Genomic DNA, 17,349 nt, shown 5'->3' with positions numbered 1-17,349 from the left:
TTCAGTCTGGATGACAAAAACTGAGACTCTTCACAGCAAATTGGCACATATGGTCACCTTGGCCACAGTGCACGGTTCTCTGATACAGAATTTCAAAACCTTGATTCTGTGCCTTTTTACACTTGGAAGATGCTAAGATGCTGGGAGAGGTGCAGGAGATGGGGAAGATGGACCAAGTTTGTGCCACTGGGTTAGATTTCCAAAGCCTGGCTGCCAAGGCCCCTCGTATCTTGGTAGAGCAGTTATCTGCAGCTGGGAGGAGTTGCCAGCATCAAACAGGTGCTTCTTTCAGACACAAATGTGTGATTGCTGCCAGTCTTAGCAGTATGAAAGGCTTTAAAAAAATACATAAATGCTACTCATTGTTTGCCAACATTTCACATTGCAGTATGACTTCTGTTTGCTTGTTTTTGTTTTTGTTTTGTTTTGTTTTTGTAGTACGCGGGCCTCTCACTGTGTGGCCTCTCCCGTTGCGGAGCGCAGGCTCCGGATGCACAGGCTCAGCGGCCATGGCTCACGGGCCCAGCCGCTCCGCGGCATGTGGAATCTTCCCGGACCGGGGCACGAACCCGTGTCCCCTGCATCGGCAGGCGGACTCTCAACCACTGCGCCACCAGGGAAGCCCTGTTTGCTTTTTTTTTAAGCTGTCTGGGAGACAGTTACATAACTGTAAATAATTTATTGATACTATTTTAACTCGTCTTTTAAAAATATCAGCAACTATCCATTTGAAACACTATAAAAGTAGGGCCAAAATTAATATGTCCTGTTCATATCTAAAATACGCATAAATTTGCAGTTTTTAAAGCTGGTAAGTAGTTCTTGATGTTAATTGTGGAGGATGACATTCACATCAAACTGTTAATTTAATATTGGACTCTTCTAAAACAAATATTCAGAGCTAATTATGGTACATATTGAGAAGTTTCCCTGTGAGTTCCAGTAATATGAATAATTTTTTTTTAAAAAAAAGAGCTGGCTTGGCACTTCTCTGATGGTCCAGTGGTTGGGAGTCTGTCTTCCATTGTGGGGGACACAGGTTTGATCCCTGGTTGGGGAACTGGGGTCCCACATGCCGCAGGGCAGCTAGGCCCACACACTGCAACTACTGAGCCTGTGCGCTGCAACAAAAAAAGATACCACATGCCGCAACAAAGATCCCACATGTCACAACTAAGACCCAATGTAGCCAAAGAAATAAATAAATAAAGAGCTGGCTTTGATAAACAGTGTAACGGGTTTTTAATTCTTAAATTATTGTGACATTTCCCTTGTAAATTTTCATCTGCCATATATTCTCCTTTGTTTATTTTAAGAGACAGTTCAGAACAAGATCAGAAATAGGCTTTTAAAACTACTTTTAATAGATAATTTTGTATTATACTTTTAGGGGAGTATTTCACAGATTGAAAAGGAGTACCAAGTTTTACAAGAGCAGTTTAAGGAAGCATGTGAAAATTATGAGCAGAGAAATATCAAGGGCTCAGAAGAAACCAAGGATTTGGAAGAAAAGTTGAAAAGGCACCTAGAAGAAAACAAGGTAACACTATCTGAAACCCTCTTTAATAGCATGCGGTATCATTAGGAGAATTGTGCTCGTATAGCCTCAGTTAGCTGGGCTACTGCATTGTTGGCTAAACAAAAGGAATCTTTCTCGTTGCCTATTTCAGATTTCTTTATGACATATTAAAGTAACAGTATTTTTTTTGCAGTGTTTTAGAAGCTCTACAAGTTGCAGTCTAAGAAAAGGGCTGTGAATCTGAATTTTCATATATCATAATTCAGTTTGTTTGCTTAACTAAAACTATTTTCTGAGGGAACCCTCTTGTCCTGCTGGTGGGAATGTAAATTGATACAGCCACTATGGAGAACAGTATGGAGGTGCCTTAAAAAACTAAAAATAGAACTGCCATATGACCCAGCAATCCCACTATTGGGCATATACCCTGAGAAAACCATAATTCAAAAAGAATCATGTACCACAATGTTCACTGCAGCTCTATTTACAATAGGCAGGACATGGAAGCAACCTAAGTGTCCATCGACAGATGAATGGACAAAGAAGATGTGTCACATATATACAATGGAATATTACTCAGCCATAAAAAGAAATGAAATTGAGTTATTTGTAGTGAGGTGGATGGACAGTCTGTCATACAGAGTGAAGTAAGTCAGAAAGAGAAAAACAAATACCGTATGCTAACACATATATATGGAATAAAAAAAAATGGTTCTGAAGAACGTAGGGGCAGGACAGGAATAAAGACACAGACATAGAGAATGGACTTGAGGACATGGGGAGGGGGAAGGGTAAGCTGGGATGAAGTAAGAGCGTGGCATGGACTTACGTATACACTACCAAATGTAAAATAGATAGCTAGTGGGAAGCAGCCGCATAGCACAGGGAGATCAGCTCGGTGCTTTGTGGCCACCTAGAGGGGTGAGATAGGGAGGATGGGACGGAGACTCAAGAGGGAGGAGGTATGGGTATATATATGTATAGCTGATTCACTTTGTTATAAAGCAGAAACTAACATACCATTGTAAAGCAATTACACTCCAATAAAGATGTTAAAGTAAATAAATAAATACCAAAAAAAACCCAAAAGTATTTTCTGGTGACTAAGCTCCAAGTTAAATTATTATTGTTTAAATTTTTTTATCATTGTGTTCTGAATTCATGGCATTTTTTTTTTTTGGCTGCGTTGGGTCTTCGTTGCTGCACTTGGGCTTTCTCTAGTTGCGGCGAGTGGAGGCTACTCTTCGTTGAGGCGCGCAGGCTTCTCATTGTGGTGGCTTCTCTTGCAGTGGAGAATGGGCTCTAGGCGTGCAGGCTTCAGTAGCTGTGGCTTGCAGTCTCTAGAGTGCAGGCTCAGTAGTCGTGGCGTACAGGCTTAGTTGCTCTGCAGCATGTGGGATCTTCCCAGACCAGGGATCGAACCTGCGTCCCCAGCATTGGGAGGCGGATTCTTAACCATTGCCACCAGGCAAGTCCCTAAATTCTTGTTTATAGTGAGACAAGTTGTGTAGCAATAGTGGTTCAGAGTGTGAGGCCTGGAGTCAGACTGACTGGATTCAGATCCAGGCTTAGTTCTATACTAGTTCTGATCTTGGTCAAGGTATTTAGCATCTCTGTGCTTTAGTTTCTTATCTGGAAAGTTTGGGTAACAATAGCTCCCATTTGCCCGGTTAGATTAATACTTGTAAAGTACAGTTATCCCTCAGTATCTGCAGGGGATTGGTTCCAGGACCCATTCAGACATACCCAAATCCACAGATTCTCAAGTCCCTTGTATACAGTGCTGCAATATGGTGCGATACGGTTAGCCCTCTGTATCCGAGAGTTCCACATCTGAGGATACAGAAGGCCAAATGTACTTAACGTTGCCTGGTGCATAGTAAGAGCTCTCTAAGTGTTGCCCGCCACTATTATTACTACTACTATCATCATCATCTTAATCTTACTACTCAGGAAATATAAAAATAAGCCATGGAGCGTTGGCATACTAGAACTGTAAAGTCACCCAGAGTATCTTGGTTGAGTCTCCTGATCTTGACTTCCATTAGTTAAGATTGACCTTCAGTTACATGTGACTGGTTCTTGGAGTAATACTGATTCATGGCAAGGCCCAGTTGAATTAGTGGGAGAATGGAATTATAGATGTGAGGAAATCATGGTACATTTGTTTTTTAAACTAAGGTCTTTTTTTTAAAATTGAAATATAGCTGATTTACAATATTAGTTTCAGATGTACAACATGGTGACTTGATATTTTTATTAGATTGTACGCCAATTTGTTCTCTCTATCTGTGAGTCTGGTTTGTTACATTCATTCGTTTGTTTTATACTTTAGATTCTACAAATAAGCAATAAAATAGAGACTTGTCTTTCTCTGTCTGACCTATTTCACTTAGCAGAATACCCTCCAGGTCCATCCATGTTCTTCCAAATGACAGAACTTCATTCTTTCTTATGGCTGAGTAATATTCCATTGTGTATATATACCACATCTCTTTATCCATTCATCTGTTGATGGACACTTAGGTTGCTTCCATATCTTAGCTATTGTAAATAGTGCTGCTGTGAATATTGGGGTGCATATATCTTTTTGAATTCGTGTTTTTATGTTCTTTGGATATATACCCAGGAGTGGAATTGCTGGATCATGTGGTAGCTCTATTTTTAGTTTTCTGAAGAACCTCCATTCTGTTTTCCATAGTGGCTGCACCAATTTACATTCCCACCAACAGTGTACAAGGGTTCCCTTTTCTCCACATCCTTGCCAGCATTTATTGTGCTCTTTTTAAAATTTTTTTTGGATGCATTGGGTCTTGGTGGCTGCAAGTGGGCTTTCTCTAGTTGTGCCGAGCGGGGGCTACTCTTCGTTGCGGTGCGTGGGCTTCTCATTGAGGTGGCTTCTCTTGTTGCAGAGCACAGGCTCTAGGTGTGCGGGCTTCAGTAGTTGTGGCACGCAGGCCCTAGAGAGTGCGGGCTTCAGTAGTTGCAGCGCACAGGCTCTAGGATGCGCGGGCTTCAGTAGTTGTGGTGCACAGGCTTAGTTGCTCCACGGCATGTGAGATCTTCCCGGACCAGGGATCAAACCTGTGTCCCCTGAATTGGCAGGCGGATTCTTAACCACTGTGCCACCAGGGAAGTCCTATTGTGTTCTTTTTGATGACAGCCATTCTGACAGGTGTGAGGTGATATCTCATTGTAGTTTTGATTTGTATTTCTCTCATGATGAGTGATGTTGAGCATCTTTTCATGTACCTGTTGGCCATCTTAATGTTTTCTTTGGAAAAATATCTTTTCAGGTCTTCTGCCCATTTTATAATCAGCTTGTAAAAACTGAGGTCTTTTGTACAGAGGTAACAAAGGGCTGTTAGTCCATTTAAGAAAGGAAGAATTTGTTCCAGATGTCTGAGTCAATAGCTGACATCACATATTAAGTAGAGGAAAACGAGCTGTGGGACCTTAATCAATAAACTCATTTATTGAGATTTAAGTATGCCCAGAAGAAAAGGGTTGGTATGTAAAGGTTACTGTTATAACATTCCTTAGGACATGTTTTTACTTGGGATGAGACCGGGGAGGTTTGAAGAATGAGAAGAATTGGAAGGAAGCAGCCTTTCTGCTCAGTTGCCCAGATGAATGAAGTCTTCTTGATTGCGAAGAGGGAAAAATGAGCAAAAGTAAAGCCCTGCACAGTGGCTCACAGAACACTAATTTGGATAAGCTACTTGGGGGGCTTAACAAAATAACATATTTTTGTAAACTTTGTATTGCCTCAGGAAAATTCAGTTTTCAGTTTTAATAAATCCGTGCGGGAATGCCTGTGTTCACCCGATTAAGTGCTGAGGGCAGATTTGCAGACTCAGCCACTTAATTTTAGGTGGGCATCTGGTGAGTGAGGTTTCTTTCTTTCTGGCAGAGGCTTGTCCAGCTTTATAAACTGCTGGTCTGACTGGGTCCTGTATTTGTGCAGCTCATCAAGGCTTCTTTGTACACTTGACCAAGAAATGTACAGTAAATGAGCGCGCAGGGAGGAGGGCTGTGAGAGCAGCAGCTTTGGCTGGTGGGCTTGGGCTTCTGACCTGCTTTTTAACTTGGCTAAGGCTCTGGGTCGGGTTCCACGTGGTTGTACTTAAGAGTAGTCAGTCCATTTTCTAAAAAGAGCCATTATTTAGTCCCTCAAATTACAGGCCAGTTAGGTTATTAGACTTTCCATGTAAAATGTATACCTGTTTCCTAGCAGGATAAATTGCTTGTCTGAGATCCTTAGGTTGTTGTCTGCACAAGAGCAGATGAGGCCAAGCAGATAACTTCTTTATGAATCATGACTATACTCAGAATTCACTTGTGGAAAATCTTTTATAAATGTAAAAAGGAATTTCCACTTTTGTTGATCTTTCCCTTGGCCTTTGACTCTCTTAGATCACTGAGGTTATGAGCTAATACTTAAAGTTTCTTGATCCCACATTTGGATATATTAAATACAACAGCCCTTCCCCCTTATAGAGAAGAGAGAGGCAAGCAGTAGCAAATCACGTTTAAGAACTCAGGCAAGCAGAGCAACTAAGCCTGTGTGCCGCAACTACTGAGCCTGCGCTCTAGAGCCCACGAGCCACAGCTACTGAGCCCACATGCCACAACTACTGAAGCCTGCATGCCTAGAGCCCGTGCTCTGCAACAAGAGAAGCCCCGCAATGAGAAGCCCGCACACGGCAGCTAACAGTAGCCCCTGCTCGCTGCAATTAGAGAAAGCCCATGCACAACAATGAAGACCCAACGCAGCCAAAAATAAAAAAACAAAAAAAAACTTGGGCAATAAGAGTCAGACTGCCTGGCTAGTGACCCCAGCACCACCACTTAATAGCTTTGTGACCTAAAATAATTTACTCCATCTCTTCGACCCTCAGTTTCCTCATTAATAACGTAATCTCTACTTCATAGTTTTGTGAGGACTCACAGAGGTGGTTGGAAAGGGGTGGGGAATGGCCAGAGATAAGTATAGAAGGAGGAAGAATTGTCCCACCCAGAATGCTGTCATGCCCTCTTTGAGAAAAATCACTTATTTACAAAGTACTTGAAAAGCGCTGAGCGTTTACAAAGCATCAGTAAGAATCTGGGCCAGCTATTGCATATAGCTGATGGAGTTTGATTATCATGAGCTAGGGATGGGCCTATTCTCTGTTCCCTGCCAGAGGAAAATAGCAATTCTAAAGCCAGAGTCGCCTATTGTTTTTAATGTACGTCTCACCTGCAACCAGCAGGTTATAACTGGTTGCCATATTGCTCAAGGGCATATGTTCTTTCTTGTTTTATTAAGGTAAAATTCACCTTTAACCACTCTAAAGTATACAGTTCAGTGGTTTTCAGTATATTCATCATGTTGTATAATCATTACCACCATCCAATCCAGAACCGTTTTCAACACTCCAAAAAGAAGCCCTGTACCCATTAAGCAGTCACTCCCCATCTCTCCTAGGTCACATGTTCTTAAGGTGCTTTAATGGGGTTTGCTTATAGCTAAGATGGGGATTTAGTTGACATTGACTCTTAAAACACAGTCAAAATAATTTTGGCCCAGAATGATTTATGGAGTAGAATTTGGAACTTTGTCCTGTTTCAACAGAATCTTGGGCCCCTGCTTGCCAGAACTTCCTCAGCTCATGTCTTCATAGAGGTGGGGTTCTCCTGTTCAGTTATTGCCCTTGCCAAGTTCAGCCTTTTTAAATTTTTTTTTTAAGATTTTTTTTTTTATGTGGGCCATTTTTAAAGTCTTTATTGAATTTGTTACAATATCTCTTCTGTTTTATGTTTTTTTGGGTTTTTTGGCCACGAGGCATGTGGGATCTTAGCTCCCCAACCGGGGATCAAACCTGCAACCCCTGCATTGGAAGGTGAAGTCTTAACCACTGGGCCGCCAGGGAGGTCCCCAGCCTTTTTTTTTTTTTTTTAACATTTATTTAGTTAGTTATTTGTTTATTTGGTTGTGCTGGGTCTTAGTTGTGGCAGGCGGGCTCCTTAGTTGCACCAGCATTTTTTTTAGTCTAACATTTATGGAGCTCATGTTATGTGCCATACTGAGTTGTAAATATTTTACACGTATTATTTTATTTAATCTCAAAACAATCCTAGCGTACTAGTGTTACAGTATAGTATATAATATTCTCTCCATTTTACTGATAAGGAAAAAGGGGGCCGGACTTGCTAATGCATCTTGCTCCAAGTCACACCAGTACTAAGCAGGAGAACAGGTGGTGAGTGTCGGGCTCCAAATACCTTGCTTTTGTCCTCCCTTAAGAGGATGTCAGTTCCACAACCAGTTGAAAAACGTTTCTCAGCATTTCATGAGCAGCCTGTCAGTTAATCGACGCCATAATAATGCCGAGTAACAACCACCCACAAAAACCTCAGTGATGTACAACAGTGAATATTAAATGTGTGAGTCTGTGGGTTAGCTGATCCCGATTGGGCTTGGCTAGACTGTTTCACCTTTGGGTCAGCTAGGGCTGTGCTGCTCTTGGCTGTGCTAGAATGGCCTCAGCGGGGACAACAGGGGCAACTAGATCTGCTCCATGTGTCTTTCATCTTCCAGTAAGTACAAGGGCAAGTGAGGACAGTCACTGCTAATACCACATCAGGCAAAGCAAGTCACATAGCCAGCCCAGATGCCAGGGGTGGGGAAGAGACTGCCTCTTTAGTGAAGGGAACGCCAAGGTCCCATAAGAAAGGGTGTAGATATGGGGAGCAGTGAAGGATGGGGCTGTGAATGCCATCCCTCTGCCACAGTAGGTTAGCACCAGTAATTCACTAATGCTCAGTAATTACCAAGAGCTTAAGAGACCTTCTGTGATTGGTACCTAACTCCATCTTCTGCCTTCTTCCTTACGTAATGGATAGTGCTTGTCATGTGATTTGCTCACTTCTGGACCTTTTCCCAGCGCTGTTCCTTCTGCTTCAAGTGGCCTTCTTCCTCCCCAGGCCTGGCTCACTCCTCCTCACTGTTTGGGTCCAACTCGGGCATCATGTTGTTGAGGAAGCAGTCACTGACGACAGCTCAGGCTTGGTTAAACGCCCTTATTAATGCAGTGGTGATAATGAGTGCCTCACACTATATTATACAGTAATTATCATTTTGTTAATATCATTATTGAGATAGAATTCACATACCATAAAATTCACCCATTTAAAGTATATAGTCAGTGTTTTTACTATATGCACGCTGTTGTAGCCATCACCACAATCTTAAGTTTAGAACATTTTTATCGCCCCAAAACGAAATCTCATAACCACTACCAGTCACTCCCTGTTCTCCTCCCTCCCTCCCCCAGCTGTAGGCAAGCACTAATTTACTCTGTGGATTTGCCTGTTCTGGGCATTTTATATTAATGGAGTCATATTATATGTGGTCTTTTGTGAGTGCCTTCTTTCACCTAGCTTTATGTTTTCAGGGTCCATCCATGTACATTCATCCGAGTAACATGTATCAGCACTTCATTCCTTTTTACTGCTGAATAATATTCCTTTGTATGCTGTATCACATTTTATTTACCCATTCATCAGTTGATGGACATTTGGATTCTTTCCAGTTTTGGGCTGTCATGAATAATATTGCTATGAACATCTGAGTACAAGTTTTTCTGTGGACATATGTTTTCATTTCTTTTGGGTATATACCTAGGAGTGGAATTGCTGGGTCGTGTGCTAACTCCATATTTAAGAATTCGAGAAAGTTCCATACTGTTCCAAAACAGCTGCACCATCTTACATTCCCACCAGCAGTGTATGAGGGATCCAATCTCTCCATGGTCTCACTAATGCTTATTATCATCTGTCTTTTTGATTTTAGCTGTTCTGATGGGTGTAAAGTGGTTTCTCATTGTGGTTTTGATTTGCATTTCCCTAAAAGGTTAATGATGTTGAGCATCTTACATGTGCTTAATGTCCATTTTTATATCTTTGGAAAATTTGGAGAAATGTCTGTTTTAATCCTTTGCCCATTTATTAATTTCATTATTTGTTTTTAAATTATTGAATTAAGAGTTTTCATATATATGTATTCTAGGTACAAGTTGCTTATCAAATATATGATTTAGAAATATTTTCTCCCATCTTCCATATTTGCAACTTTATTTCTTCTATCTCCTGTTCCGTGGGTTGTCTTTTCACTTTCTTGATGGTATCATTTGCAGCACACAAGTTTTAAATTTCAGTGTAGTCCGCTTTCTCTGTTTTTTCTTTTGTTGCTTATGCTTTTCATGTCGTAGCTGAGAAACCACTGTCAAATCCAAGATCACCAAGCACCAAGATTTACTCCTGTATTCTAGAGTTTTATAGTTTTAGCTCTCTCCACTTAGGCCTATGATCCATTTTGAGTTAATTTTTGTGTATGGTGTAGTAATTATCTTTTATGCACATTTCCCCCACCAAACTGTGATCTCCCTGAAAGTGACGACTGTTTCTTAGCCATCTTTGGATCTCAGTGTACAGACTAGGAGCTCCGCCGATGTTATCAAACAGTTGTACCTGGGCCCCTGAAGAACTGGGTTTAGTGAATTGTGTCTTCATATTCTGTCAGCCTACATGAAAGGCCATCAGGCCTGGACGTTGTGTGAAGATCGTTGCTTCATTTACTGCTAGTATGTAGTGGAGGATATCACCCATTCTTTCATTTGACAGATATTTATTGGATGCTTCTTAAGTGCCAGGCGCTGTGCTGATCTTCCAGGACTTTTATGTAGCGTCCTCTTTATGAGGCCCTGAGAAGTAATTTCTCTCTACTTTTACTGTCTGCGTGTCTTCGTGCAGTGGGCTTGTTTTTATTGGACTTCGACTGCCAGAAAGTTTTAATACTGTTTCTGAAGAATGGTTAGGACCTCATGCCATGTGTTTTTATATTACTCTGGCTCTGTTTTTATATTATCATTCTTATCTTTTTATTCTGTTTTCTTTACTTAGCATTCTTTTGTATTTTGTATTTTTTAAATTATATATATTACTGAAGGCACTTCAAATATTTATTTTAAAACATAGTTGAGGTTTAAAAAAAGAGGTATAAAAACCAAATGTTCTCTAATTGAGAAAAAGACTTTCAGAGGTGTTTATAATTATGTCAGTGAACTGTGTAAATACAGGATGCAGTTGTATACAGCCTGTTGTTTCTCCTATTCTAAGGTTTCAAAGAAAGGCATTCAGATTATTCTTTTTCATGTAGTCAGAGACAAGCTCGTGATAGCTGCCCTAGGCCAGCTATGTCATTAAAGGGTGGTGAGTACAAATGGCAGATGAACTCATGTAGCATTTTTCATGGCTGAGCTGTAGGGGTGTGTGTGTGTGTGTGTTTATAATACTTTGTGCCTTTTGATACCTGAACTGCTTGAGGTACTTGTTGCCAAGTAGGTTCTTATGTCCCAGTATAACCTTGAGGTTGTACATCATCTCCCAGCCAAAGGGCTGAATCCTAGGTGAAATCATTGGCTTAGAATAGAGGCAAGAGACAAGTTTGGCTTGGCCATCAGCAGCAAGGCGTGCATATGGACACTGGTCATGGTAGTAGAATACAGGATCTTGTAAGCCTAGTAGGCATGGTGGTCACCTCTGTCACAGTAATGACTCAGCACATTCAGGATCAGCAAGATTGCAGCAAGGAAAATGAGTTGAACTGTCCCCGTGACGGAGGGAATGTCACTAAGCTGTTGAACCTCTGCTGCCTTAGAACAGTTGGCCTGCACATCTCAAGGCCATTGAGGTCAACCCTACTCCTGCAGCGGGACTTTAAAGTCATTAAGGACCTGGACTGGTTAGCAAACCTGCTTCCCAGGAACATCCGAAACCTTGGTGTCGAAAGCTGATGAGGGAGAAATGTCCTTGTAAGTTGATGCCTCTTTTGACTAGACAGCCGTATTTCACGGGGAGTCTGTGTAACTTGGCTTCAGGGTACACTGTCTTTTCTGAAGGAGGAGGCTCCAAGTTTCTGTAGCTAAACCCATGTCTCAGTGACCTGGTCACATTCTAAGCCTAAGCAGGAAATTCAGGCTACAGGGAACCTGGTCAGAGGTGGAAAATGAAATGCTCCCTAAGCAGAAATGAAGTTGGGACTTCATTAAGCAGTCGTCGTTACTAGTAGAATTTCAAACTGGAAAAGAGTAAAGTTGAAAGGTGCTTCTTTTAGTCTCTTGTAAATATTGCTCCATTCTGATTCACATAGTAATGTTAGAAATATTAGTCTAGAGCGTGTTCATTTATAAGTGGCTGGCATCTTACAAGCATATGCACCGCCTGTATATCTGCTGGCACTGAAGAGATGACACCTCGAAAAATGACATAAAACTTTTAGAGAATTTGTAGGTTCAGAAGAAGTTTCAAAAGGCAACACCTGTGTGAGAAAGCTGGCCAAGCAGGCTGTCTCAACTGGTGTTGTACCTAGCCGTCCAGAGCATCAAGATAACAGCTTTTCATTTCTCCTTGTCATGTTGCCTGAAATTCTGGCAGGTGTTGCAAACCAAAAGCCTTTGTGACCAGGCAGAGAGAACACATTTATATTTTGAAAAGCAAACGAAAAGTACTGGGCTTGCCAAATAAAACATGTGTGCAGACTCCCTGTAGCTTAGAGGATCATTTAGGCTGAAGAGTGAAGCGTGGATACTTCCGGGCCGGTTGAAGTGGTTCGTCTGAGCACCGTGCTGCAGTCAGGCGCCCTCGGGGTGAGGGATGGCAAGGGAAGGGGAGGAAGGACGTTCTGGAAGTATGCCTGGGAGTTGGCAGGCCCTCGGCTGGGGGTGGGCTTAAGTCAGGGGTCCAGAGCAACTTGAGGGTGTTGAGGGAGGAAGGGCCCCCAGAGGGCGGAACCCACTGCCAAAAGGAAGACGGGAGGCTGCTGAAGACAGACGAGAGTCTTTTTCAAAACCATCTCAGAGGGGAGTCTTAGCTTTCCTCCTCGTCTTTCCAGCACCGCATGTCTCTGCTCCCAGAACCCCGGTTGAGACTATTTCTTCTACAGTCAAATAGACTCTTCATGGTCTGGAAACTTGCCTTCTTTAACACTGTAGACCTTGTTTTCTTCAGCTAACCACTGTAACTGTGAGCTTCTTGGAAGAGAAGTGTTGGCTATTTAACTGATGTTTCTAACATGGCTTTTTATGGGGGAATGCGTTCCAAGTTACAACTAATTAATTGGTGAATGGACTTTTGGTTGGTAGTATATTAATGGGGTTGGAGTTTGCCATGTTGGGAAAGGTTCTTTGGGGAGCAGAACACACCTGTCTTGATGGTGTGCTAACCCACTCTAGAATAGCCTGTTAGAAGATGTGTAAATCAGCAAAACTTGGAAATACGTTATTCCTTTCTGTGTGGCTATGTTGGAAGACTGTTTGAATTCAGAATTTTATTCCTTTGATTTGTAGTCTTTGTCAAACACTTATAAATTTCTACTCTGTTCCATCAAAATGATTGCAGGGTCAAAATTATTAAGTTCTTCTATATATTTTATTGTTTACTCATAAATTTATTTAAACATACATACAAGAGGTTAATTTCCCTCTTTCCTGTACATCTTCCATATTCTCCTTTTTTGTTAATGGAATTTTGTTTAGTTATTCACCCAAGGTAGAAACTTATCTTTAACTCTGTCACCTTCTGCTTTACCATATATCCAGTCAGACACGTGGTCTTATCCATTCTAGTCTTCTAAAGTTTCCTTTATTTTTTTTTATCATCCCTACAGCTACCACTGTCATCCTCATTGTCTCTCACCCGGGCTATTGCAGTGAGATTTTTTTAATTTAATTTTTATTTTTTGGCTGTGTTGGGTCTTTGTTGCCGTGTGCAGGCTTTCTCTAGTTGTGGCGAAGGGGGGCTACTCTTCGTTGCGATGCGCGGGCTTCTCATCGCGGTGGCTTCTCTTGTTGTGGAGTGTGGGCTCTAGGCACGTGGGCTTCAGAAGTTGTGGCACGCGGGTTTAGTTGCTCCGGGGCATCTCAGAAAGTGAGGGCAATTTTTTTTTTCAGTTTTATGTGTATACACATGCATACATATACATGTATATACATATGCTGTAGATAATTATTAAAATGTATTTGCTATTGTGGGTCACAATAAGAAAGTGTCAGAGAAGTCAAGAAAATGTGAAAGTCACTGTTCTCGTCCTTCATGCACCCTCTTAACCCTGGTCTACCTCTTTGTCTTTCAGTTATTTTTCTAAAATAGGAACCTCATCATCTCACAACCCTGCTTAAGAGCCTTCACTGGCTTCCCGTTTTCAGCAGGATAAAGTCCACACTCCCTAGCGTGGCTTACAAGGACCTTGATCATTTTAACCCAAGGTGCCTCAGATGCCATTCTCCGTGCCCTGACTTCTGAACACCCACCTCGTCCTCCAGCCATGTAGCATCTCTTGCTTTTTTGCAGAGACAGGCCTTACTCTTTTAACCTTCTGCTTCACCAGTTGCCACTACTTGGAATCCATTCTCCATGTGACAGACCCATTTTTTAAGACAGAGATCAGATATCACTGATTTTGAGAAGCCCTTCCCAAGTACCAGATAGTCTGTCACGTCTCTCTCCATCCTTGTTTAAGGGCTGAGGCTGTGTATTGTGCGACTTTATGTCCAGCCTCGGCCAGGGTAGCACATACAGCCAGCTCCTGAGTGTGTGTTCTGTGGAACTGGAGTCATTGGTTAAGCTAGCACACCACCACAATTATAGTCTTTCAGGTTCTTTTTTTTTTTTTTTTTTTTAAGTATATCTTCCCATTTATTTAGGTACTTTCTAAAATGTTTTTAGATCTCAAAGACAGAATTAGATTGGTTCCTCGAAGATTTGGAAAAGGAAATTAAAAAATGGGAACAGGAGAAAAAAGAAATCCAAGAGAGACTAAAGGCACTGAAGAAGAAGATGAAAAAGGTTTTAAATGCCAGTGAAATGTAAGTAACACTTGAAAGTCAATGATTTTTACTTATTTATTTATTATTGGGGTATATTTTGGGTTGTTTTTCGTTTTTGATATTCAATTTCAAGCTATATCAAGTAAAGTGAAAATTTTAGGTATTTTCATTTCATTTTAAAGAACATCCATTGGGGAATTATTGCACCTAAAACTTTTTATAAACCTACCATGTTTGCAGATAAATTACATAAAGGTAAGACTGCAAATCAACAAAGAAACCAACTTCCAGTCTGAGCACCACCTCTTACTGTGAACATTACCTTTAACCCGTCTTCCTTATTGTAAAATGAGGGGGCTTGTTTAGATCTAAGGTTCTTTCCAGCACTAAGAGTCTGTGATGATCATTTTATTTATTACTTCCATCCTGAATCTTTAAATTATTAAAATTTGGTTCTGTAATACAAAGGATTTGGTAATACATTCAGGCAGTTGTCAGATGGACCAGGTTTGTTTCAAGATTCTCTGTGATCCATTCCTAACCCCTTTCCCTAAACAGTGATATGTCATATCATTCCTCACCTTAATTGTTATCTACTGTTGAACAAAACACCAGAAACTCAGCGGCTTAAATTAATTTTTATTTGATCCTGCTCTTGCAGTCTGGGCTGTTTGGCCGGACCATTCTTCTGCTGGTCTTGTCAGTGGTTCCTCTTGTGGCTGGCTCAGCTGGGATGCTGGGGTGACTTGGCCTCTTTCTTCCTATGCAGTTTCAGGCCTTCTCTCTCTCCATGTGGCTTCTTCTATCTATTTGATCTCTCCATGGGGTCTCCATCATGGTAGCCAGACCGCTTATGTGGTGGCTAAGAGCTTCCAAGAGTGCAGAAGTGGAAGCTGCCCACCCTTCTGAAGGTTCAGACCCAGAACTGTCAGAGCATCACTTCTTTTTTTTTTTTTTTTGTGGTATGTGGGTCTCTCACTGTTGTGGCCTCTCCCATTGCGGAGCACAGACTCCGGACGCGCAGGCTTAGTGGCCATGGCTCACGGGCCTAGCCGCTCCACAGCATGTGGAATCTTCCCAGACCGGGGCATGAACCTGTGTCTCCTGCATCGGCAGGCGGACTCTCAACCACTGCGCCACCAGGGAAGCCCCGAGGTTCTGTTTTAAAGAATAGAAGGCTGTTTTCATTTTGAGAGAGAACCACTGTTAAACTGATGATGATCCAACACCTTACTCCTCTGTCTCGTGTTGCAGCCCCTGGAGGTGCTCCTGACAGAGGACTGAGACAGGGGCTCTTTGCTGAGACTTGAGACATGAGACTTAGAGTGAAGAAAAAAGGTGATCTGCCCTGCAGGTGTAGAAGGAAATTTTCCCAAAAGGAAAATGGTCCAAATTCTTTGCCTATTTAGAAGATATTAGAAATGAAACAAAAATAAATGTAAAGAATTCAAGAAATGTTTGCATGGATATAGGAATTTACTGTGTGAGATCGTGTTTTTAAAAACCTTTGAAAATTAATTAAAATTTGGTGATTATACTTACTTGTAGGTATACCCAGGAAAACGCTGGAAAGGGGAAGGAACGTGAATTACTTCTGGACCAGTCCTTTGAAATCAGGCAAATTAAGCTTAAATTTATTTTAACATCTTATTATACTTTTAATACCAGAGGCACAGTCTGCACTTATTGAGACATCCAAATATATTTTTACTTGTCTGTTTCTTTTAAATGATTATGTTTCTCTTTTTTAAAATTTCTCTTTCTATTTTATTATTTAGATTAATATTTAAATAAATTTATTCTTTAAATATTTTTATTTTATGATGTTTCTCCTTTTGTTTCACATTGTCGGTGTAAAAAATGTGCTGAATTTATCATTGTTGATTACTCTTCTTTTCCCTTGAATTAACCTGAAACTAAAAATGTGTTTGAAAAACTTTTGTGTTACTTGAAATAACAGTCTCAACTATATTATGGTAGTTTCTTGCTCTACAATTAAAGATTTATTAAAGAATTTTTGTTATGAACCTATAAAAAGTTTCCTTTTAACCTTTATTAATAGAAATGTTTGTACATACTGGTAACCAGTGTATTCAGTAGTAAGCAGTTGTATTCTGCTTTTCTTATTTAATATTGTTTCATACACATATTTCCATTTACGTCATAGTCCATGCCGGGTTTTTGTTTGGTTTTTGTTTTTAAAGCTGTTATAATCGTAATGCCATGAACAGCTTTGTGCATATCACTTTTTTCCTTTGGGTTATTACCTTGTAATATGGGTCAAAATAGAATTTCTGACTCAGTAGCCAGATTAGACTTAACCTAACCTCATAAAAATGGTGAACCATGGGCTTCCCTGGTGGCGCAGTGGTTGAGAGTCCGCCTGCCGATGCAGGGGACACGGGTTCGTGCCCCGGTCCGGGAAGATCCCACGTGCCGCGGAGCGGCTGGGCCCGTGGGCCGTGGCTGTTGAGCCTGCGCGTCCGGAGCCTGTGCTCTGCAACGGGAGAGGCCACAGCAGTGAGAGGCCTGCGTACTGCAAAAAAAAAAAAAAGGTGAACCAGTTTCTCAGCAGTCCCACCAATACTCACTTTTAATTTCACATCTTCCTTCGATCATTTGTAAAGTGCAAAGAGCACATGTGAGTCTTGCATTATGTAGTCAAATATTAGGCAAGAAGTTTCTCTAGAAGATGTGTAAGTCTTTTTGTGGCATGACTTAAAAGTTAACCTGGCTTCAGCCTTTGTGATCTCACTGATTAAGTTTTTTTCAATAAGTTTTTTTTCTTTAATATTTGCAGCAATACATTTATGAATGAGAAAATGAAAATAGAAGAGTGTATAAAGAAAGAGAAAGAACATTATGAAGAGAGTCTTCAAAGGGCTGTGGATGCAGAGGTGAGTCCAGGACACTTGGTGACTGACAGATATGGCAGGATATCATTTGTTTACTTTGTGTTTA

General features: G+C 41.1%; 1 protein-coding gene across 17 annotated transcripts in view; it reads left to right on the top strand.

Moving 5' to 3' along the window:
- Positions 1-17,349, top strand: part of TTC3 (tetratricopeptide repeat domain 3) — a 139,316-nt gene that overhangs the window by 104,744 nt on the left and 17,223 nt on the right. For 16 of the 17 annotated variants that reach the window (XM_027099525.1, XM_027099442.1, XM_027098521.1 and 13 more), the window contains 4 exons: positions 1,391-1,540; positions 14,288-14,427; positions 15,937-16,005; positions 17,189-17,285. In XM_027099525.1, the coding sequence (XP_026955326.1) occupies positions 1,391-1,540; positions 14,288-14,427; positions 15,937-16,005; positions 17,189-17,285 (456 nt within the window). The remainder of the gene's footprint in view (positions 1-1,390; positions 1,541-14,287; positions 14,428-15,936; positions 16,006-17,188; positions 17,286-17,349) is intronic. The other variant, XM_027099047.1, reaches the window with a different exon arrangement.

The sequence above is a fragment of the Aethalodelphis obliquidens genome, unplaced genomic scaffold (assembly GCF_003676395.1).
Source record: "Aethalodelphis obliquidens isolate GAN/ISIS:26980383/991018 unplaced genomic scaffold, ASM367639v1 scaffold1, whole genome shotgun sequence".
Lineage (NCBI taxonomy): Eukaryota > Metazoa > Chordata > Mammalia > Artiodactyla > Delphinidae > Aethalodelphis > Aethalodelphis obliquidens.
Note: the sequence above shows the minus strand (reverse complement) of the source record. Positions and strands in the feature narration are given on the sequence as shown.